Source organism: Tursiops truncatus, chromosome 10 (assembly GCF_011762595.2).
Source record: "Tursiops truncatus isolate mTurTru1 chromosome 10, mTurTru1.mat.Y, whole genome shotgun sequence".
NCBI lineage: Eukaryota > Metazoa > Chordata > Mammalia > Artiodactyla > Delphinidae > Tursiops > Tursiops truncatus.
In genome coordinates, this window is record NC_047043.1 from 94,949,537 (window position 1) to 94,974,620 (window position 25,084).

General features: G+C 41.4%; 1 protein-coding gene across 6 annotated transcripts in view; it reads right to left on the reverse strand.

Moving 5' to 3' along the window:
- Positions 1-1,059: 1,059 nt before the first annotated feature.
- The window catches only part of RAD18 (RAD18 E3 ubiquitin protein ligase), a 111,935-nt gene continuing 87,910 nt past the window's right edge, over positions 1,060-25,084 (reverse strand). For 4 of the 6 annotated variants that reach the window (XM_019944660.3, XM_073787604.1, XM_033865324.2 and 1 more), the window contains 3 exons: positions 19,327-19,461; positions 12,593-12,655; positions 1,060-1,915 (listed from right to left, as the gene is read on the reverse strand). In XM_019944660.3, coding sequence (XP_019800219.1) covers positions 1,813-1,915; positions 12,593-12,655; positions 19,327-19,461 — 301 coding nt within the window. In that variant the 3' untranslated portion in view covers positions 1,060-1,812. The remainder of the gene's footprint in view (positions 1,916-12,592; positions 12,656-19,326; positions 19,462-25,084) is intronic. The other 2 variants (XM_019944659.3, XM_019944661.3) reach the window with 2 other exon arrangements.

Below are 25,084 nucleotides of genomic sequence, written 5' to 3' on the forward strand. Positions count from 1 at the left end.
GACACTTGGGTTGCTTCCATGTCCTGGCTATTGTAAATAGTGCTGCAATGAACATTTTGGTACATGACTCTTTGAATTATGGTTTTCTCAGGGTATATGCCCAGTAGTGGGATTTCTGGGTCATATGGTAGTGTTATTTGTAGTTTTTTAAGGAACCTCCATACTGTTCTCCATAGCGGGTGTACCAATTCACATTCCCACCAGCAGTGCAAGAGTGTTCCCTTTTCTCCACACCCTCTCCAGCATTTATTGTTTCCAGATTTTTTGATGATGGCCATTCTGACTGGTGTGAGATGATATCTCATTGTAGTTTTGATTTGCATTTCTCTAATGATTAATGATGTTGAGCATTCTTTCATGTGTTTGTTGGCAGTCTGTATATCTTCTTTGGAGAAATGTCTATTTAGGTCTTCTGCCCATTTTTGGATTGGGTTGTTTTTTTGTTATTGAGCTGCATGAGCTGCTTGTATATTTTGGAGATCAATCCTTTGTCAGTTGTTTCATTTGCAAATATTTTCTCCCATTCTGAGGGCTGTCTTTTGGTCTTGTTTATGGTTTCCTTTGCTGTGCAAAAGCTTTGAAGTTTCATTAGGTCCCATTTGTTTATTTTTGTTTTTATTTCCATTTCTCTAGGAGGTGGGTCAAAAAGGATCTTGCTGTGATTTATGTCATAGAGTGTTCTGCCTATGTTTTCCTCTAAGAGTTTGATAGTGTCTGGCCTTACATTTAGGTCTTTAATCCATTTTGAGCTTATTTTTGTGTATGGTGTTAGGGAGTGATCTAATCTCATACTTTTACATGTACCTGTCCAGTTTTCCCAGCACCACTTATTGAAGAGGCTGTCCTTTCTCCACTGTACCTTCCTGCCTCCTTTATCAAAGATAAGGTGTCCATATGTGCGTGGGTTTATCTCTGGGCTTTCTATCCTGTTCCATTGATCTATATTTCTGTTTGAGAGAACAATTTCTGATCAACCCTTTCCAATGATTTGTAGCTTGTACTCAACCATTCACAGGAGATTGTTTCAAGGACTTTATTTTAAATTGATATAGAGTCTACTCAGTGACAAAATTCATTTATTGCATTCTTTCCATTTAATAGCTGGGATTCAAAGTGTTAAAGATTTGATTTACCCAAGTGAAAAAAAGACGAAAGAATCATTTGTAAGCGCCATTTCTGAAGAATATGCCTAATGTTTCAAAGTTACTGTTTTGTGCCTTTAGGTTACAGTACTAACATCGTACTCCAAGTAAAGTGTAAGACACAGGTCTAACTAACAACCACATGAAACTCGGGCAACAACCATCCTGAAACAGCTGTAACACGCGCATCGGCCTCCAGGCCTCGTGTGCTCACGCTCACGGAGGACTTGAGTTAGGACATTCTACCTTTCCAGAAACACAGTGGCTCTGAATGCCTGAACCACTCCTTGTGGTAGAGGGGTTAAAGGATCCTTTTCTGAAGTTGGCTTCTCCATGGAAGAGGAGAATGGCTTAAGGACATTCTGAAATTTAGAAACAAAATCAAACAAAACCCTTTTGCCAAAAAGTCTCTGTCCTCTGCAAAGCTGGTGAATGTGTGGATGCCAGTATTTTTAGAGAGATGTTTTAGGGGCAGGAGGTAACTGACCAAGTGAGGATGCTTTCTAAGGTTTTTTTTTTTTTTCCTAGAAAGGCAGAAAAGAATAAAAATCAGTTAAACATAATATTTAGAATGTAACATCTTCACTTGGGCAATTATGAATATGAAATCACCATGGCAACAAAAGTACCATCTTCTGATGACTGCACTGGGAAAGTCAACAAACCCACACTAATTCCTGTTCCGCTTATTTCTTGGCTCGAGCTCAGCACTTTCAGCGGACCTCATGCGACGATTCTGTCTGGGACTTATTTCTGTGTCTTGAAGATCATATCTGAAAATGGAAGAAACAAAATGGCAGCTTAGAAAATGATGATCACTATTATTCCACAGCAGTTTCTAGTTTACAGGCCCCTTCCCGTGTGTTTTTATGTGAGCCTCCAAATAGCCTTCTACTCCACTGACAAGTCTGCTATGATAATTATTATGACTTTTATTATTTCCACTGCACAACTGAGAAAACAGGTGACTTAGCAAAGATCACAGATCATAAGTGACAGAGTTAGGAACTGAACTCCTTTCTTCTGAGTCAGAATCGAGCAGCTTTACGCTTCTGCTCCAGAGGCAGAAAGCTGCAGAAAATGTGCTTCCATCCTAACAACAAGGTGAAGCCAGAGAGACGAACAAAATCATAACTTATCATGATCCTGTCAGACAGCTGAGGTCGTAAGGGAACCAAGGAAACAAAATCCCCTCCCAAGAGAGATGAGCCACACGCATCCTTTCACTTCGGGCAGAGCACTGGGGAAAGGGGTGGCTGCCGCACAAGCAGGTGGGAAGACGAAAGTTGACGTTTTCTGGATTTGCAGCACAGCCTGGTGCTGCGGGCCCCCGACACCGGAGCCTCGGCAGCGCTCCTTGAGACACTGACAGAGGGCAGGACACTGAAGAGGGCCCACATGGGGCACAGGGGTAAAGCAGGGGATGGGGAGTGGCAGGGGTCAGGCTCTGTCTGATTTCCCAGGTTTGTCAGTGGAGTAGAAGGCTACTCGGAGGATTAAATGAAAACGCATGGGAAGGCACTTATAAACTAGAAAATGATGTAGAGAATAATAAGAGATGATTTAAAGTATATGGGAGGGGCTTCCCTGGTGGCGCAGTGGTTAAGAATCTGCCTGCCAATGCAGGGGACGGGACACAGGTTTGAGCCCTGGTCTGGGAAGATCCCACATGCCATGGAGCAACTAAGCCCATGTGCCACAACTACTGACCCTGTACTCTAAAGCCCACGAGCCTCAAGTACTGAGCCTGTGTGCCACAACTACTGAAGCCTGCATGCCTAGAGCCCATGCCCCACAAGAAGAGAAGCCACTGCAATGAGAAGCACTGCAACGAAGAGTAGCCCCTGCTCACCGCAACCAGAGAAAGCCTGTGCACAGCAACAAAGACCCAATGCAGCCAAAAATAAATAAAAATTAAAATAAATGAAGTATATGGGAAGATGTGCATAGGTTAAATGCAAATATTACACCATTTTATATATGGGACTTGAGTATCTATGGATTTTGGTAACTGCAGCAGTGAGGGGCAGGGTCCTGGAACCAACCCTCATGGATTCTGAGGGATAACTGTAATCTCAATATTGAGTCTTCCTTACACCTGCTCAAATCTGTTGTTGAGCCTCTTAGTGAAATTTTCATTTCAGCTATTTTGTTTTTCAACTCCAGAGTTTCTATTTTTAAAAAATAATTTCTGGGCTTCCCTGGTGGCACAGTGGTTGAGAGTCTGCCGGCTGCTGCAGGGGACATGGGTTCGTGTCCCAGTCCGGGAGGATCCCACATGCTGCGGGGCAGCTGGGCCCGTGAGCCATGGCTGCTGAGCCTGCGCGTCCGGAGCCTGTGCTCCGCAACAGGAGAGGCCACAGCAGTGAGAGCCCCGCGTACCACAAAATAAATAAATAAATAAATAATTTCTATTTCTTTATTGGTATCCTCTATTTGGTGAGACACTGTTCTCATACATCCCTTTAGTCCTTTGATCAGAGTCAAAACAGCTGATTTCATTGGTTGCTTCTCCCCCGCCCCGGTGTGTATAGGCCACAGTTTCTTGTTTCTTTATGTCTAATATTTTGTTGAAAACTGGACATTTTTACCAATATACTGTGGCAACTATGGGAATTAGATTTTCCTCCTTCCTCAGCGTCTGTTCATGTTGGTGTCTGCTGCTGTTTGTTAAGTGACTTTCTGAGCTCCTGTAAATATACATTCTTTGCTGTGTGAGACCACTGACGTGTCTGCTACATGAGCTTAGTGGTCAGCTAATGATTAGACAGAACTTTCCCTAATCGCCTGGAATCAATATAACACAGAAGCCCTTGTCACAATCAGTCTTTGCCAAGGGACTCTGTGCGTTGGGGCATGCATTCAGCACTTGGGGCACAACTCCGCCTTAGCCTCTCCTTTCAGCTTGCATGGAGCCTCATAGTCAGCTCAAGGTGAGAGATTAGGACCCTCTCAGGTCTCTCCTGCGCACACACAGAGCCCTAAGCATGCGTGTGACCTTCCAGAGCCACAGGAATACATCAGAGCTGGTCAAAGCCCCGATGGAAATCTTATTTTCCAGCCTTTCCTTTAAGCTTTTTGCTTAACATATTGTTTGCCCCAACTGTTATCTACCTCACATGGCTATGAAGTTAATCAATTGTCTCTAATTGTTTTAAACAAACACCTCAGGGGAAAAAGAGGCTTTTCGCACTGGGTGAGCTCCAAGTCAGGTAGACAGTCTTGCAAGTGGGAGTCCTCCAGGAAACCACCAGACAGATCAAATAATAATTCTCTGGGAATGAGGCTATGAAGGCGCTCCAACTCCGTTCTGCCCTTTCTGCGGGTTGCCAGGCTGCTGGTCCTCATCACGACAGCACACTACTGGCTCCCAAGGCCACTGCCGGGCTAGAGAGAGGGGGATGGGAACAGGGGAAGTCAAATCACCACAAAGCTCACTGTTCTAACTAAAATTCAGATATTTTTCTTGAAGAAATGCTCCTTGGATTGTTGCTGTCTTTGGTTAATTTTCAGTTTTGAAAAAGTTGATTCTGCCAAGTTTTGTCAATTTTGTCATTGCTTTTACGCAGAGAATTTCCAGACGTCCTTATTTCACAACTCTCCTGAATGTTTTCTCCTTTATCTTTTTAATTTTTTTCCCCCAGCTTTTAACTCATGGTCTTAATATCTCTAAACTTTCACAAGTCAAATTTCTCATCTTTTTTCCCCTAAATAAATAAATTTATTTATTTACTTATTTTTGGCTGCGTTGGGTCTTCGTTGCTGCGCACGGGCTTTCTCTAGTTGCAGCGAGCAGGGGCTACTCTTCGTTGCGGTACGCAGGCTTCTCATTGCGGTGGCTCCTCTTTGTGGCAGAGCACGGGCTCTAGGCGCGTGGGCTCAGTAGTTGTGGCTCGCGGGCTTAGTTGCTCCGCGGCATGTGGGATCTTCCCGGACCAGGGCTTGAACCCGTGTCCCCTGCATCGGCAAGCGGATTCTTAACCACTGCGCCACCAGGGAAGTCCCAAATTTCTCATCTTAATATTTTATTGCCATTTATTTATTTGGCTTCTGGGTGTTTTTTTTTAATGGGATGTTCCCCCTTATATTTAACTTCTATAAAATTACTGTTTCTTTGCTCTCTTACCTTGTTTTTAATTTCCTTCTAAAATTTTAAGTAATGTGTTTCTCCCATATTTCCCCTCTTTGATTTGCCTTCACAATAGCTGGCAACAAACATGGCTATAGTGTTAGTGGAAGAAGCAGCCTCTACCATAAGCATGGGCTTGAAGCAGAGTCCCTAGCAAGCAAGGATCTCAAGGTTCTCCCAGAGTAATTCTCTAAAATACCTCATCCTCAAAGATGCAGGAATCCTAATAGGATAAACCACCTGAAGATTTTTTTCCAAGCATGTAACACACTTATTTACTAGAATGATGACACTTAATAACATGGCCCAAACACAACAGGCTTTTAAATTCTTAGCCTCTGGAAGGTATAATCAATGGATTTTTGAGCAAACTTTGCCAACTGAATGCTGTTAGCCAATTGGGGATACTCCTGTGGCGGACCATGGTGAGAGGCATCAGGAAGCCCTGAATCTACTGAACACAGAAGCCATACCTGGGAGATGTGGCCATCTATGACCAGCCTGCTTCCAGTATACACTATTACCAGGATGATTTACCTGGGCAGAATAAGGGCCATTTAAAGAGGGAAGAGGTTTCTGATTCTTCTTCTTTTGTTTTTGGTTTTTCTTTTTTTTTTGGAAACACTAGATTGGTTGTTTCCCTGCTGTAAGTACTTTCAATTTTTTAAGCACTGTATGGGGCAAAGGGCCCGTCCAGAATACTAGTGCATAAGCTTGAAGAAGGACCAAAAACGGACAAGTATTACATGGAAGGCAAGTTACAGGCCAGTTTCTCAACATAACAACAAAACATCTTAAACAAAATATTAAGAAACCAAGTCTAGCAACATACAGAAGAGTTAATACACCATCAACAAATTAGGTTTATTTCAAGAATGCAATCTTGATTTAACATGCAAAAGATCAATGTAATTCACCACATTAAAAAAATAAAGGAGAAAAATCACATACTCTTCTCAATATATTCAATATAAAACATAAAACACTTGAAAATATTCATCATCCATTTATGTTAAAAACTAGGAATATAAGGTAAAAATATTGAATGCTTTCCCACTAAGATTGGGAATAAGAAGAGGATACCCTTATTACCACTTCTAGTTAACATCTAAATAGCAGTCCTAAACTGTTCAATTAAGCATTAACAAAGACTTTAGAAAAGGTATTATATTGAGATGACATGGTTATAGATGTCGAAAAAAACCACAACCCTATAGGGTATCAGAATTATTAAGTAAATTTATCAAAACTCGTGAATACAGAGTTAATGTAAAAATTTAATTTGCTTCATATATTAGCAACAAGCAATTAGAAAATAGTAAACAAACAACAAAAGAATATTATTTTTAATAACATAGTTATCAGAGGAATGCAAATTTAAATCACAATGAGACGCCACTAGACCCTATGAAGGAGAATGACTAAAATGAAAAAACTAAGAATGCCCATCACTGATGAGGAAATGGAACTTCTGGACCGCCCACTGTGAATGGGAGTTTAAACTGGCGTGAGCACTTTGGAAAAATGGCTGGGAGAAGCTACTGGATACATGCACATCCTAACACCCAGCTATACCACTCCGCAGTATATACGCAAAAGAAACAAAAGCACATGCACCAAAGGACATTTAACAGTTATGTTCCTCACATCCTTATTCATGACAGCCAAAAACTCGAAGAAATATATCTAGCAAAAGTAGTATGGGTAAATAAATGGTGACTTATTCATACAGTGGAATATCACAGAGCAGAGGTTCTCAAACTTTGGCCTACAGCAGGATCACCTGAGGGCTTCTTAAAACACAGGTTGATGGTCCCCATCCCCAGAGTTTCTCATTCAGAAGGTCTGGTGTGGGGCTCAAGAATTTCCCTTTCTAATATATTCCCAGGTGATACAAATGCTGCTGGTCGGGAAACCACACTTTGAAAGCCACCGCTCTAGATAAAGCAGTGAAAAATAACAAACTACCGTGATATGCAACCATGGAAAAATCTCACACCTGTAACGTTGTCTCCAAGAGCGCACACTATACGATTCCATTTATAAGCAATTTAAAACCAGGCAAAATTAACCCATGGTGATGGAAGCCAGAGCCGTGCTTACCTCTGGGAGGAGGCATGAGAAGGCTCTTAGAATGCCAGGAATGTTCCACATCCACATCTGGGTGGTGACCTTGGTGGCCCCCCATGATCCACACCTCCTGCCTTTGTGCAATCCCCTTCCCTAGCGTCTGGGGCTGGCCTCGTGACTTACTTTAACCAACAGGATGTGGCCGAAGTGATACAGCACAAGTTTCAGGACTAAGTCTTAAGAAGGCTAAGAGATTTTTGTATTTGCACCTCTTGGGAACTGTATCAGTCTGGGTCCAATCAGGACCATGATAACTGGAACAGAAAAGTTTAGTATAAAGAATTACTAACTGTAACAGAGGACTGGAGTAACGAGGGGTTGGCTAGTAAGAAGGAAAGAGAATCCTGAAGAATATATTATAGAAAGAGTAGAAATAAGGAACAGCTGCTTCTCAGGGTTGAGATGCAGCACCCCAGGAAGAGCCCTCTCCCCAGACAGATCCAGAAAGCTGCATGGAGAGGGCATGGCTGTGGCTAACTGAGTCAGAGCAATGAGCTGCTGGCCAGGGTACACTGTAGGACCAGGCACTGGGGAAGGCCTGCAACCAAGAGGCAAAACGCCTTCTTCCTGCAATGTCTCTCCAGTGCCCTCTACTGATAAAACTTAACATCAGGAGAGCCGGCAAAGGAAAACTATTTAAAAGGCCCAATTCAGTTTTCACAGAGCAGGCAAAAAGGATGAATTTGGAGCTGAGGCAGTAAACTGATAACTGGCACAGGGGCCCTGAGCCTCCATATACAAAATCCCAGCTATCCTGCTGGAAAGACCACATGGAGAGACCATGCGGAGAAACCACATGGAGAAGAACAGGCTCCCAGACTACATGGAAAGACAGAGAAGTCCAGACACCTCAGCGGAACATCACCTCCAGCCGCCCTGCCAGTTGGCTACATGCCACATAAATAACCACCAGCAGCCTGAGGCCAGCCCAGACTGAAGAATCATAAGCAAATGAAGTGGCTGTGGCTTAAGCTCCTAAATTTCCGGGTGATTTGTTACATGGCAATTAAAAACTAAACAGAAACTTTCTGTTCAATTTGTTTTGGTTATCTACCGCTACATTCTCATGAAATAGCACAATCCCTTATTTGGTCATGATTCTAGTTCTGGGCAGGGCTCAGAACAGACAGCTTAACTGGGTCTGGAGGATCCACTGTGAGGAAGGCTCACTCGCAGGGTGGCAAGCTGGAGCTGGCTGTTGACTGGGAGCTCGGCTGGAGGGAGGGCTGGACCTCCGTTCTCCTCCAGCTGTCCTCTCTCCATGCCCGGGGTGGGCTTCTCACAGCAGAGGGGCTGGGTCCAAGAAGCATCATCCTAAAAGTGAGTGTTTGGAAGGGACAAGCCCCACTGTGCAAACGCTTACCAAACTTCTTCTCACATCACATGGCCAAACCCAGAATCAACGTGGGCCTCAGGAGTGTGGATACTGGAGGTGCGTGATTCACCGGGGCCACCAAAGTAACCCTAACCTCAGGGGTATTCAGTTGTAAAAATTCATCAAGCTGTACACTTAAGATGTGCATACATTAATAATAGTTATTAATAAGTAATAGTTAATAAAGTTCACTCCTCCAAAGAAAGACAGTCAAATTATTACTAGTCCTCCCTTAGAAAATGCGACGCGCTCATTAGCACACTGCAAATGACTTCTCATGGGGTTAGGATGAAATGCAGATTATCAACAGAGAAAATGATTCTTCCTTTTCTGATTTTATAACACTAGAAAAAGCTATTTCCTAAAAAAAGATTTTTAAGGCACTAAGAGAGAAAGGATTAAAAAAGATTTGTAAGTGGCAATCTCATCCATTCACAGGTTCTTGAAGCCACGTAAGCCGCATCACTAACAGCTAGAATCCACCAGGGAGTGTGTTCAGATCCAATGAATACTGACTGACATATTGAATCCCTCATACGCCTACTGAGTGCCCACCATGGGTCCCCCCAACACCGTGCGGGGCGTGGGATATAATGAACATCTGCTCTAGAAAGCGCGTCGGGTGGTAAGCGCCCACTGCTGCGGGAGCAGGGGAGCAGCCAGGGGCTGCTGGGAAGGAAGGAACAACAACTCCCGTCCGAAGAAAGGGGAAAAGGCAACTCAGGCGGAAGCAACAGCAGGTACAAGGCAGCATGACTTTGAAGCCAATGTGAGTAGTTCAGCCAGGCTGCAACAAGGCGGGGCGGGGAGGGGAGGAAGGACGGTCCAGGAGCCAGCAGGTAGGCTGGGGCCATGGATGGAAGAGCCTTGGATGCTGGTGAGTCCCTGCAGGACTTTACCACGGAGAGAACACAGCGTATTTTAGGTCTCACGGGCAGAATTAAGCATACTGACTAGAGGCAGAGAGGCAGCTGGATGGCTGCGGTAGGAAGCCAGAGAGAAGAGCGAAGGGCCTGCGCAGGCCGTGGCACAGAGGGGCCAACAGAGGCAGTTCAGGGGTCGTCCACAGCCCCGCTACTCAACGCGGGGCCCCAGAAGCAGCGTCAGCAACACCGGGGAGTGTGCTGAAATGTAAACTCCTGAGCCCCAGCCCAAATCTCCTGAATCCTGATCTCAGGATTGAGTGGAGCCCAATAATCCGTGTTTTAACAAGTCCTCCAAGTGATCTTGATGTAAATTTAAGTCTGAGGACCGCTTATCTATAGGACCTCGCAATCGCTGCAGGTGAGAGGTAAGGGACAATGAGAAGTTGAAGATGATTCTTAGGTTTCTGGCTGGAACAATGGGCCAGACGGTGATACCACCATTCACTGAGGGAGGGGACAATGGAAGAGGCGCAGGTCAGGAGAGAAGGGACTCAGACCCTCCGAGGAGACATTCCCCACATTTTATGGATAAGGAAGATGAAATCTGGAAACATGAAATGATTGACCTGGACCATTTTTCTTCCTATTTTCATTCTGTTCAACGTAAATATATCCTGTAGCTCAAAATGGTAAGATGAACCAATATTCACAGATATAAGAACCCAAGACCAGGCTGCAGAAAACAGGGTTTTGTACTGGGTTTTGTTTTGGGTTTTTTTGCTGCTTATGAAAATACTGCTTTATATGGGGGCATTGTGTTGCTAATAGAACCTCTCAATCACTTATGGAATTAGGAGAACGTGTTGGGGCTGAAATAGTATGTTCTAGGACTAATATCTCAAATATGCCACTTGTGGTACCACAAAATGCCTGTAAGCTTAAGATGGGTATTTGTAGAACTATCACATTTTGTTGAAAAGTAAAGCTGTGCAGCCTTTTCCTGATTCTGCTTCTAAAGCTACACTGTGGCATAAGCTGGTTTAAACTGCTCTACACGTGGCTGAAACCAGGAAGCCTGAATTCTTACCCCAGCAGGCCACTAACTAGCTGTGGACCTCAACCTCATCAACTTACCTCTCTGGAGCTCAGCCTCCTTCTCTATAAAATGAAGGGACTGGACTAGATGAGCACTTACATCCTTCCAGCTTTAACATTTATTATCTGTGAGGATCAAGCGATGGGATTTGTTTTCTAAGTGATTTCTTATAATAATGACTTTAAGAGGTCATCATTGCCAAGAATTGGCTTGGACTCAGGAATTTTGGGCTACAGCTTGTCATAGCCATTAACGTCAGGGTTTAGTTTAGCATAACCAGGGGGATTCCTGGTACAAGAGGAAGTAGTTAGCTAATGAGTGGCCTCCTCTCGTAGAATTCAAAGTTCAATAATGCTTAGGTGAGACTAATGCAGCCACAATCTCAAACTTTCATAAAACGCTACTGTTTGAGCCACCAAATATCTCATTGGCCTGATAAACCTACTCATAATGCTTTCCCTGGATACACCACACTTTTCCATTCTCCCAGTGATTCAGCTATAATACTACAAAATGTCAGCACAGGAAACCTCATTCTTGGGAAAGACAATTTGGCTTAATGGTCCATAGAGCTGAATTTTGACATAGATTAAAATCTCAGCTCCATCACTTATCACTTATTGCTAAGTGACCTTGGATGGAGATTTACCTCTTTCAGCCTCAGAGAGGCTTTCAAAAAGGTGAAAATGTCAAGAACATCAGATGCTGCTAAGAAGTCAAAGGAGATGAAGTCTAAAAAGTTGTCCTTTGGACTTAGCCACATAGAGGTGTTCGATGACTTCAGTGAAGGCTATTTCAGAAGAAGGATGGGCCTGGCTGAGGATGTTGATGAGTCAGTGGGAGATGAAGAATGAAACTGCAAGTAGAGGCCACCTACTGAGAAAGGAAGGAGAGACACAAGAGCAGCTTCAGGATGAGACTGAGTGAGGTGGTAGTCAGTCAGCTGGTTTCAAGATGGGAGAGATTCGGGCTCGCTGAAAACCTAACGAGAGAGAGAGAGAGAGAGAGAGAGAGAGAGAGAGAGAGAGAGAGAGAGAGAGAGAGAGGGAGGGAGGGAGGGAGGGAGGGAGGGAGGGGACAGGACAGGAGAGGGAGAGATGCCTAAATGAGAGAAGAGAGAACGTGTAACATTCCTGACAAGAGGGTAGGAACGAGGTAGGAGAAACTAGACTCTATAATAAAGAGGCAGCCCTTTATTATAAAATGAAGAAATTATAAAAGGAGGGATAAAATATGTACAAACACAGGCAGATTTATACATTTGGTGTTGGAAAGATGAGGATTCCCATACAATGGGTTCTATTTTCTCTACAAAGGAAGAGAAAAGGTCTTCAGCGAGGCTGGAGCCACTGAAAAGAATTGAGAAGGGTTCAAGTAATCCTTGTGAAGAACAAAACAAAGAAATAATCACAGAAACAGTAGAAGTGCGAGGCAGTTTTGAGGGCCCACTTGCGGTATGTGAGCTTCATGAAATCTTAGTGGAACAAATCTGCCCAGTTGTACTACAATCTTATGACTGGCAACATTCAGGGAAGGGTTAAAAGTTTTCTAAAGAGTCTAAGCCAGTGCTTAAGGCCCGACTGTTAATTCCTGACTATTAATTGCCCATTGGAACAATTTATCTTTAGAAAAACAACTTCTGACAAGTAACTGGAGTTATTACACTAAGATTGCATTTCTAAGCAGAAATATATAGAAACAAGTAGTGAACTGGAAATCTTTACCTTGATTTTTGTGAATTATTACTTGCTTAAGTCAGTAAGCACAAATATTCTTTGGTTTGAAAATCAACTGTATAGAATTATAATTTATCAGGTCAAAGTACATGCTTATTTCGTGATTATGAGAACTCACTTATGCGATGCTTCCCAGGCTTCCTCTTCTTCTAGAAGATCTCTTATGATGTCTGAACTGGAACTAAAAGGACATGTACATCAGTATTACCAGACAATAAAAAGACTGTGGTTCCATTCATATAAAATTCTAGAAAATGCAAGCTAATCTCTAGTGACAGAAAGCAAACCAGCAGACCAGTGGTTACCTGCAGGGGGCAGGGGGTGGGCAAGGAGGGACTACAGAGTGGCCCAAGGAAACTTTGGTGATGAATAGGTGTGATGGATAGGTCATCACCTCGACTGTGCTGACGACTTCACAGTACACATGTGACAAAAGTCATCAAATCGTGTGCTTTAAATATTTGCAGTTTATTATACATAAATTTCAATGAAGCTGTAAAAAAAACCTTAATTAATCAGCAATAATAAAGAAAAAAATATCCCTAAAGCTTAAATAAATGCCTCAGTGAAAAAACCTGGATTCAAATGGAATATAATTGTGAGCCTTTTCAATTTCAATTTATGGCAACCAAAGATCAAATCATGTTTTAAAAACTGCAGTTTAGTAATGAAATTCACAAGAGATATTAAGTTCCTAAGTGTCTGTTAGTCCCTCTGTAACCAAATAAAGTAAAATGTAATTAATTTGAACTGTGCTAATGCTGTAATTTGTTATAATGCAACTTAGCTTAAAGTGCTACGTCATCTTTAGCCTATCTGTGCAGGGCAGGGCGGGAGGCAGGGGAGCAGAGTAAATAAGGATAGAGAGGACAGGTATTACTTCTTTAAAAGAAAAATGTTTTAAGGCTTTTAGCATCTTGTTCTTACCCAACTAAATTCCTCGTGTGTGTGTGTGTGTGTGTGTGTGTGTGTGTGTATATTAGGAAAAAAAGCACTTCTTTAGACATCCAAGACACATAAGACACAGAATGTCATGGGCAGTGTATGGGACAACTCAAATAGTCGTCACAACCCCCAGGATAAAGAAGGCTCAAACAAAGGACTAACTCTCTCTCAGGCAAGAGACAACAGGTTTGGAAATGTTAGTGCCAATCTCATTTCCAGTGATATTCTAAGAGATAACAACAGTTTAAAAATTATGAAGATTTAAAGTGTCAGTGAATCATTCTCAACCACTTCTGAAAAACTACTTTGAAGCAGTGTTTGCCTACAGTGCCTGAACAACAAAAATAAGGGGCAACAGTCAATAAACATAGTTCTGTACCACACATTTTACTCAAGGGATTTCCCCAATTCCCAAGCCCCTCAAGGAGCTACACGCAGGGCACCCCTGACTGTAGCTTGTGTGTACAATGGCCTATGTGGAAGCGCTCCATTCGCATTGCAATGTAGTGACCCTCCAATACAGTGAGCGCAATTCAGGATGAGGTTCCTCAAAGGGTAGAAGCAAGACTCCTCGTATTTGTGGATCGAGAAAACATGTAACAACAGTGAAGTATTATAAATTTAGTAATACCGTTAATTTATATTTTATCCATTAGAGAAGCACATATATACATTTTAAAAATAGTAGTACATACGCCTGTGAGACACTCTCGATTATGTCCAGGGATAATTCCTGATATGCATATGCTTTTGCAGACCAGCTGCAATCATTCTTTCAGGTCCCTGGGACAGGAACCATTGACCTAACCTGTCAGGGTACCTAAGCATCCACTACTCTTACACTGAGGATGGCCCCCTGCTCAAATGCAAGTGTCCCTGAAAATAATAACACATTAATTTATCATCAGTCATTTTCACCTTAGTATATACAAGCCTATTATAAGCTTTCCCATTAAACAGCTAGCTAAATATAGTGTTCATTAGGAGAGGAGACGAAAAAGCAGAAGACCCTCAAGGAGACACAAGGCAGATTTCACCAACTTCATTATTTTCCTAAGAGACAGACCCACCTGGCCACTCGCCGGGGAGGGCTAGCATACACTGCCACCCTTATTCCCACAGAAGAGGTCTAAACCTTTCCGTTCACAAGATCCCAACCTTTGTTAATCCTTACTTTGGTGGTAACTACACCAACTTTATCAAGAAAACTGAAGCTGTTTATGGGAGATTTTCATTTCCTTCTCTCTACGCCAAGTGATACTGATACCATCACCCGCTCTTCCCTACCTGAACGGAGCTAGGGCAGTGTCTCTCAACCTTTTTCCATGACTGCCCCCACTCCCCACACCTAAGAAGTCTTTTCAGAGCTTTTTTTTTTTCCCTAATTGCCCCTCCATGAAATTTTAATACCACAAACATAATGTATATCTGTTTACATACTATGTGTGTGTATACATGCTTTACACGCGGAGTAAGATTTTCTTTTTAACCATCTAGCCCCCCCCCAGCAATTCCCCCCCCCTTGGGGGGTGAAATCGCTTCTACTGAGAACCCATGAGCTAGGGGAATGGGAGAAAGGGGCGGTCATATAGCTCTAGGTCCTGGCAGGTATCACATCACTAGAGAAACAGTAAAGTCGGCTTCCTGCTGACACCCTCCAACACACACATACAATTTTTTTTCAGCAGGAAGGTTACAAAGCATCCCTACTCTTCCAGCTAAGTAAGCAGGACGGCCAAGCCTGTCAAATAACCTATTAGTCTGTGATCAATTAACCTCTGGGCTTTCAAATCATCAGTACAAATCACCGATTTGTTGAAGGAAAATACTTGCGGAGCATTAAGGACACAAACCTAAGAGGTTTTTGCTACACTACTTCAGTGAAAACAGATGGTACAGGAGGTTTACAAGACACATCTCAGAAGTGGTCTGCAATCTCCTCTTCGCCTGCAACTTCAATACTACCAACTAGCACGACGCACAGTGCCTCGATTTCCTCAATTCTCATCACCTTTCCTTCTACTCCAGCTCAGTCACTAACCTGATGATAACCAGATCACTAAACTGAATGATAGAAAGTTTGCGAGGCTTGACGTTTACCTAAAATGAAGTTTCAGCATATTTTGCTATGTCTGCTGATCCAATTCTAGTCCCCACTAAGAAACTGTGAGTTGATGCTAATACAATTAAAATAGCAGACAGAAATGTCCATTCCTTTTTAAGGTAATGTACTTACTATATTCTACTCAAAAGCCACATTCCTGAAATTAAACATACTGTTTCACAAATAGGATTTTACAAAGAGACTACTGGGCAAAACAGGCAGTGTTACTAAAATTATCACTCTCAGATCTCTTCCTTGTGTATAGCAGTAATTAGTATTTTTGAAATCTTAATCATTTTAATATGCCTTGGAGATCAAAAATTCCTTTCACCCACTTTCAAGACATCTAAACAATCCTCCACAGGAGAAAATAAATTACTCCCTCCAGTATACCCAGAGTCAGGGCACGCACAAGCCTACACAGCTGTAGCTTTTAATTCTCAGACAAGAAATTTTTTCGGAGTAAACTTCAGATTCCCTACAATTTGGGTTTGGAACACTCCGGGAGACCATGATTTAAGAAGCCAGATGAATGTGGAGTCTGGAACTTGAACGTTAGAGCTCCCTGTGGGAGGGTGTTCAAATCGTGCTGTCTGATGTCACCATCCAGACCAGGTTAGAGTGGATATTATTATACAAATTAAATACATGAGATAAAGGTTTATAGGCAAAAAAATATGAATCTTCAATTCTATGGAATTCCCAGCCCCTGTACAGGAAGAGTCTAGTAGCTCTATTTGGAACACCCACACTCAATTTTTCATACCATGTAGACTTCATTTTCAGCTCAAACTTTCCGAAGTGTAAGCTCAACTGCTTTCTTCTTTGCTGGCTGCTGGCTGTTCTTTGTCCTAGTTGGTCCTCCTATAATATTTTACTCTTGTCATTCTCTGATCAAAAGTAGTGGCATAACATCTTATCAGGTGAAGGAAAACACTTTCTTTCTCTTGCAGCCTTCTATTTCTACCGGTCAATATTTTACCACCAAAGCTGAAAAGTGACATACCAAGTTCCTCTGGCAAAGGGATGACTGCTCGTACTACCCAGAGGAAAAAAGTCACAGGTTTTAGTGTTGGACAAAGTCAAGGTTTCAGTCTTGTTTCTGTCATTTAGTGTACCCTGGGCAAGCAACTTAATCTTTCCAAGTCTCAATATCCTCCCCTGTAAAGTCAGGATAATAAGACATATAGTTCAAAGGAATATTTTAAAGATTAACCAATATAATACACAGAATGTTTAGCATAGAGCTTGGCACACAGTAAGTGTTCAATAAACGCTGCATCCATTTTCATAAACCAGATGTGGGTCTGAATTACCCAAATAACTGCCTCAGCACCATGCTTCACTTTGCCCTAGGAGACCAGATCACTATGTGCTGTTTCAATCTTTAATCTTTGGTTTCTATGACACCAGGGTGCAAATTCATCAGAACTTTTTATTTATCCAGCATGGCAGGTACACAGGGTACTGTGGGGTAGGTAAAATGCAAACATCTGCTATAAAAATCCTGCGGATTAAAGATTACTTACAAGTGGAATTTTTCTATTATCTACTAGTTACTCTCCACCAATCCCCACCCCACCCCCAAATCTCCCCTCATAATTGTGGCATTAATTTGAGCATGGTTGAGTATATCCAACTTAAAAAAATACCTCTTTAAGGGCTGATCACTGGAAGACTGATGGACAGCATATAAGCCCACTAGACAACGGTACTTAAATAAATGCTACCAGCTCCATGAATCCTTCCTCAGACCCCTGTTTCAAATACTCTGTTCTATAGGGTGAGCAACAACTTATGTGCCAAGTATTTTAGCAGGTGGCTCACAATAACATTAGAATAGTAAACATCCTAGGTTGAAAAAAAAAATCACTCAATGACAAAACAAAAAATTACCATTTTGTTAGCAGTCACTTCTACAAATCACTGTGATGACTAGTTTATATACACTAGCTTTAATTCATAGAAGAACCCTAGGTTTTATCCCCAATTGACAGGTAGACAAAAACTCAGAGAAACGAAAGGGAAAAGAGGGATGTTTTCATGCTCTCCACTAGATCTAGAAAAAGATAAAATGAAGGAAGCTCCAGACTCAGATATAAGAAAAATATAATAACAGAATGAACTTCTTATCAAGTAATATGTGGAAAATCCTTAATAAGAGCTGAAATGTTCAATTTACAAAGAATTCACAATACATGATCACCTCATTTGCTTTTAGAAGCACCCAGAGAGGCTGGCAGGGCACAGACACTATCATCCTATTTTATCAACGAGGAAACTGAAGCTCAGGGAAATTAATTCAATAATCTACCATGTGCCAGGCACCCTGCTAGAGGCGCAAAGCCATGGCTGAGCTGATGAACAAAGATGAACAAAGATGGAAGGCTAGGTACAGGGATCTGATGGACGCATATAAATTTCAAGGACTCGATGTCATAGCATCTTAGGGGAAGATAAGGGAAGACACAATGCCCCATTCATCCAAAGGACTGTAGATCCCAGGTACCACCCAGTTTAAGCTCTTTTGAAAATGCAAAAGATATGGGAACACGACTCCACGTTCCCACATTTTCTCTACAAGCTTTTCAACAATCAAAATTCTCCATCTGAAACAAGATGAACCATTTAGCTTTCAGGGGTATTCTGAAGTCCAGAAATATTCCCAGAAAAAAAAAAACAACAGTCTGTAATAAATTACAAAACAGTAAGGTATATTAGTAGAAAAAGATTTTGTGGCAACTTTAAATTCATTCAATGACACATTCTTAACAGTTAAAAACCAAATTCATTCAATGACACATTCTTAACAGTTAAAAACCAAATGTAATGTGTTAACCTTCCAAAAACAATTAAAAAGATTTTAAAAAATAACAAATCTATCATTGAATTACAGTAAGATACTTACACCTTAGGTTCAGTTACTTTGACAAGGTTTTCTTTAGATACTGTTTTCTCTTAATTTGACCAGAAACATAAACACCTATTCAGCAATTTTCTTAATAATTCCAGTGCCCCTAAATTACAAAACCCCGTTACTATATCTGTCATACCTTACTGCTGCATCACGAACCTTCACGAATCAATTTATATAATATGACACTGACGAAGACGACGACGATTTCCAAAACTTTATTGTAAAGTACCTACTCTTTTTTTTGGCTAAAGTAAATTCATATCTTTACATGGTTCAAAATCAAAATGACATGAGAAGATGGACACTGAGAGGTCTCACTTCCTCCTCTGTCTGCAGGCAATCCGTTCCCCTCTGACTCCAGCACATAATCACTTATTAGTTTGTTGTTTATTCTTCTGATGTTTCTTTATGCAAAACCAAACAAATAAAAGTATACTCATTTCCTCCCCTTTTAGAAAAGAAGCAGAATGCTATCTATGCTGTTCTGAATTTTGGTCTTTTCACTTGCAAACGTATCCTGGAAATCTCTCCCTGTCAGCATGTAGAGATTTTCCTTTTTGAACAATCACATAGCATCTCATTGTGTGGATGTACCAGAGTTTAATCAAACAGCCCCCAAGGATGAATACTCAAAGTAGTTTCCAACCTTCTGTTATGATAAACAATGACTCGATGAGTAACTCCAAGTATAGTCATTTGTACGGGTGCAGGTGTACTTACAGGACAAATTCATGAGAAGACTGGGTAAAAGGCCAAACAGTACTTTTGGTTGGTCTCACCAGCTTCCTCTCCTTAGGGACTGTATTATGTAGTAATAAATGAGAGTGTGTGTTTCCTCATACCCTTACTGCAGAGTCTATTAGCAAATGTTAAGATGCTTGCCAACCTCACGGGTGAGAAATAGATGAAATTTGCATTTCTCTCTGGGCAAACCGTCTGTTCAAGGCTTTTGTCCATTTTTCTTTTGAGTTTGTGGGTCCTTTCCTTCTCAGTCTCTAGGTGCTCAAAAAGAATATCAAATCTGGAATGTTTTAAAAAAGGTTCTATTAAACCTCTATACATGATAAGAAAATGTATTAGCATGTCTTCTTTCATAGTCAACAACATTTCTAAGTTATATCTGAAAGTTAAACACATTCGAAGTTTTTCTTAGTTGACGACAAAGAATTCCAAAGCAAGCATCTACTGTATGGGCAATCCTCACTATCAGGTGATCCTACAAAACTTTCCTGGCATGTTCTGTTTCCCATTCTCAAAGGCTCACACCTCAAACTGCCTACCCACCAGCCCACCCCAATCTCAGCTGATGAAACTGCCTTAACTACGTTAAGAAGATAAAAGCAGGGGAGTTCCCTGGTGGCCTAGTGCTTAGGATTCTGGGCTTTCAGTGCCAAGGTCCAGGTTCAACCTCTGGTTGGGGAACTGAGATCCCGCAAGCCATGCAGCGCAGTCAAAAATTCAAAAACAAAAAAACCGGCAGGAACTTGCTGCCCCTGCAACTGTGCCTAGGTCCTGACTTCCTTGCTGCTTCTATAGGTCAGTCAACCCCTCTCCTAACAAAGGCCGACCCTTCCACCTGCTCCCACCTCGCTGCCTCCTCGGGACTTCACTCACGCAGCTGGCTCCCCACCCCTCATCAGTGTCCCCTTCTCGATCGCATATTCCCATCAAAGCCCTCCCGCAATCCCGTGTTCCTCCACGTACAGTCCTAACCTCCGCCACCCTTCACAGCAGAAGTTCCTGAGAGCTGGTGGGAGTTGCTCTCTCCTTCGTCCCCTAAGGCTTCCCCTCAGTGCACACCGGTCAGTCTTCCAGGGAACCCCTTCACTCGAAGCCACACCTGCTAAAACCTTCATGTTGCCCAAGTCCACAGTCCCTGCTCCCTAGTCAAACAAGTCTTGTCTCATTTGACTTCTCATCTGTTTTCTTCTGTCAGCTTCCATGGTATCACAATGTCTTAGTTTTCTTCATCCACCACTGGTCTTATTCTTCCTGGATCTCGTTTGCTCAGTCTTTTCTAAATGCTTCTACTTTCTCAATGTTCGAGTGAGAGAGGGTTCAGTCCTAGGTGCCTTTTTCTTCTTCTGCACATCTGCACTATAGGCTCAGAGCCAACACCATGCCTGTAAGTGTATCTCGGGCCCTGATCTCTCTCCTTACTGCCGCCTCCTTGTCTGATATCTCTACTTGATCATCTCACAGGCCCCAAACAAAATTCCTGATTACCAACACGACCCACCCCCAACCCTTGGCCAAGCTTTCTACTGCCTCTCTCAGATTTCCCCATTTTACTTAGCAAGTACAACCATGCACCCAGTTGTTAAAGCCAAAATTCATCCACAGGCTGAGCTTTTCCTGTCCTACCACGTCCAAACCACCTGCACATGCTGTCTATCCTACCTCCAAAATATATCCCCAATCCCACCCATTTCCGTCTTTACCATGATGGTCCTAATCTGCTCTACCATGACCCCTCGGATGGACTGGACCAAAGCCTAACTGGTCTCCCTCCTGCCACTCGCTTCACCTCTAACCCCCCCGTTCACTCTTCACAGCATCTGGAGTCATCCTTTTAAACCATATAAACCAGACCATACTGTTACCAGATCAATATTGATAAGTCAGTTGGTCCCCAAATTAATCTATAGATTGAATTTTACCTCATCCAAAATTCCAGTAGGCCTTTTCTTTCTTTTTTAGCAACTGACAAGTTAATTTTAAAGTTTATATAGAGGTGCAAAAGGACCCAGAATAGCCAAAACAATTTTTAAGCCCATGGCAGCACCTCTGGCCTCCAGCATCAATCATCTCTTTGATGGAAGTGTCTGACACACAAATGCTATCATTTTTTTAGGTGGCAAGGAAAGGGTTAGGAAATATTGTATTCAAGAGAGAATCATACCTTTTAGGTCAATCACTTTAAATTCTTATAAAAAGTGAAGAAAAGTACTGTGTATTTTTTTTCAAGGAAGAGATAAAAGGATATTAGGTTAATTCCGAACACTGGAATCCTCTTGGCCCTCTGGAAAAAACTCAATTTCGAGGTACAATCAAACATTTGTGCTTATGTTTAACTTATAAATTTAAGGGAAAAAAAGAAAAAAAAGAAGACATTAACTCTGAGAGTCTAATGTAAGGGACAAATTTTTTTAATTAGCAAAATTTTCACCGCTACAACTAGATACTGAATCAAAATCTCAAGTTAAGTGGGCAGGGGGACAAAATCACGATGCTTCATTTTGTTCTGACTCAACTAGTAGCAGCATAAATGACCAACACAAAAAAACCCCAATACTAGAAGACAACGAGATCACAGTAACAGGTTACAATATTCAGCCCCGTAAGGAGAAAGGAATTACAAGACAAGCAGCATCTCAAGGTGAAAATTTCCTCTACCACTGAAGAAGCTTTCATTCGAATACAAGTTCCCTTGACAACAAGAGGGAGGGTATGAAGCTCTTGATGGGAGCAGCATGTCTTCTGCACAGCCAGGCCCACTTCTATATCATCTGCCCAGCTGTCCATGCTGAGGACTCATGTTCAACTGTACAAATGTGGGATGCCTGGCCAATACCAACCACCAAACCACAGAAACCCAGTTATCAAGTCAAGGTTCAGGCCATAAAACTCTAGTCTTACAATCTGTTCAAGGAGGAGGAGAATTTTAAAACTGCCTTATACTGCTGGGTTTTAGGCAGTGGACACTGAACGGCCTTGTGACTCAGTTCCCACAAAAATGAGGCCTTAGACCAAATGATCTAGTGTATGAGAATTATCTCTCAAACTATATCGACTCCAAATTTTAATGTTGACACGTATTTTTTAATTTTTGATCTGTACTATTACCCATACTCCAGGAGCAAGATGCAAAAGGCTCCAACGAAATGTGCTTACTAGGGCAGGGGCAGCATAGGAAAGCACCCTCCAGGCTTCCCCAAGTGACTTCTGCAGAATTACCTAAAAAATAACAAGCCTCTGCATTTTAGGCCCATCATACTTTAATGCTTGAACCTCTCTAAGATACAAGAACAATGGGTACTACTTACGTGGTAAAATCAATAGGAGTAAGCAAAATCAGCAATTTAATATGTACCCATGTTCCAGAATGTGACTATTTGTGTGGGACTAAGAGAACAAAGAAGACGAGAAAATAAACACAGCATGTCCCTCTGACAGGACAACCATATAATCTACCATCTAAACCCAGACACTGGGGAGAGTGATACAGGGTACTACTAATAATGATGCCAAGAGAATAAGTGGGAACCAGCTGATCTCAGAGACACCAGAACATATGGTCATTCTATGTCTAACTGCCATTTTAAATAACTCAATTAAAATGCTGTTCTACTCACAAAGGAATCAATGGCACCCAAGATAAAAATTCTGACGCAATTCATGTTATAACGGGGCAAAATCTGGGCTGAGAATTACTGGCTTCAATTCTATTTGGTGAATGATTTGAGAAAAGTCACATCACCTCTCTAGGCCTCCATTTCCTTACCTGTGATATGAAGCTACTACATTCAGTGATTTCTCAAGGTATCTTTGAAATTGAAAATGTTTGTATTCTATCCTAACGTGCCTTCTTCCCAGGTGCTGAAGGTCTCCAAGGAGACCTCAAAACATGTGTTCTTCTGATTTAAAAGCAAAGATAGTATAAATTGAGAAGGCAGGAAAAAAGCTCTGACTTTAACTTTCAAGTCGACTATAACAAATGATAAACTTGAACAATTCACTGAAAATACAAATTCCAACAGCATGATGTACAAGTTACATATCATTTCTAGTTCATCCAATTTCATTCACCAGAACAAGACTAAAGGATTCTGATTCTGACAATTTGTGTTAAACTAGAGAAAGGTCTTAACTGCCTGCCTATGCTTGGGGGTCTGGGAGTGCTGATCCAAAATAACTATTGATCCTCTAACATTTAGAAGGAACTGGTAGTTCCTTCAAGGTCTCATACTTACTCTGCTCCAAGCATTCTGAAAAATACGTTCTCGCCTACTCTTTTTTTTTTTTTTTAATGAAGAACTAAACTCTGAACCAGTCAAGATTATATCTGTTTTATGAATCAAGCCAAATATACAAAGAAGCACACTGAAACAAGAATTCCTATATGGTTTACAAAATGTCTGAAAAACTAAAAAGGGAAACACATTTTTAAAAACTTCAACCTTATGCAAATAGCAAGTATTACCGCGTCATGCCAACCCAAACTCTCACAACTACAGTCATCGTACCAAAACCTCCGGTGACAATCAGACACTGCTACAAGCTATGACAATGAAGGTATCATGTGACAAGTGTGGAACCTAGAAGGGACTGCCAATTTCAACAAGCATTTTAGATACGCAAGTTAGCAACCACTATGGAATTGTAAAACTCTCTCCTGATACAGAAAATTGAAGGGCGCAAAGTAATTTTACAGAGGGTCTTTATATCATGGCAGTTCATGAATTTGGTGAAAACAAAGAAAAATATCTACCACCTAGGGTTGACTCAGAATGCTGAAAAATCATGAATTTATTATAAAACAAAAACAAAAAAAGCTACTATAAAGAAGCCCATCAGATTACCCAGTGAAAATGCATTAAAAAAAAAAATCCTTAAAACGTGCCAACATGAAGTATCTGAGATTAGAAGAAAACCTCATTATTTAACAGCAAATACCCTTTGCCAATGAGAACGCGAGAAAAGATAAAACTATCTGTACTTTCACATTGTTCTGGGAGGATCACTACTCAAACCACTTTTACAAGTATATATTCACTAATGAAAACATGGTAACTGAAGATGATGAGGCCTATCGTAAACGGTGCATGTTTTCTCTTTTGATGAAACGTAAAGGCCGGGTTAGCTACATCCTCTGAGGTGGAATCAGTCTATAAAGTAAAAACATTAGCACAAGAAAGCAAAACTGATAAAACAAGTAAGACAACCGAGAGGAAAACAGAATTTTTCCTTCACGCTTCATTTATGGATTAAATTTTAACATAGTACAAAATAATGCACCTTATGGAACGTACTCCACAGGGCTTTATTAATTTATATGACTAAATGTAATACGTACTATTAAATGAAAGAAAAAAAGAATTCAATAACTAAACTTACTACAACCTAGAAACTGTGCAATTTACCACTGAAGAAAATGTTTCGATGACTTTGGTTTTCCAGTATTCAATACACTCTTTGAATATTTTCATGCCACTATGTCTCCTTATTTTGATGTTGTAATGTACTTAAAAAAAATCTTTAATTTTAGAATAGTTTTATATTTACAGAGAAGTTGCAAAGATAGTACAGAAAGTTCCCATATGCCCCACACCCAGTTTCTTCTATTGTTAACATCCTACATTAGGTCTGATACATTAGTTACAACCAATGAAGCAATATTAATACGTTATTATTACTAAGGTTCATATTTGACTTGTATTTCTTTAGTCTTTACTTAATGTCCTTTTTTGGTTCCAGTGTCCCATTCAGGACACCACATTACAGTTAGTAGTCATATCTCCTTAGCTGCCTCCAGACAGTGTTGGTTTCTCAGATTTTCCTTGTTTTTGATGACCTTGACAGTTTTGAGGCATGCTGGTCAGGTCATTTTGCAGAATGACCCTCAACTGGAGTTTGTCTGATGT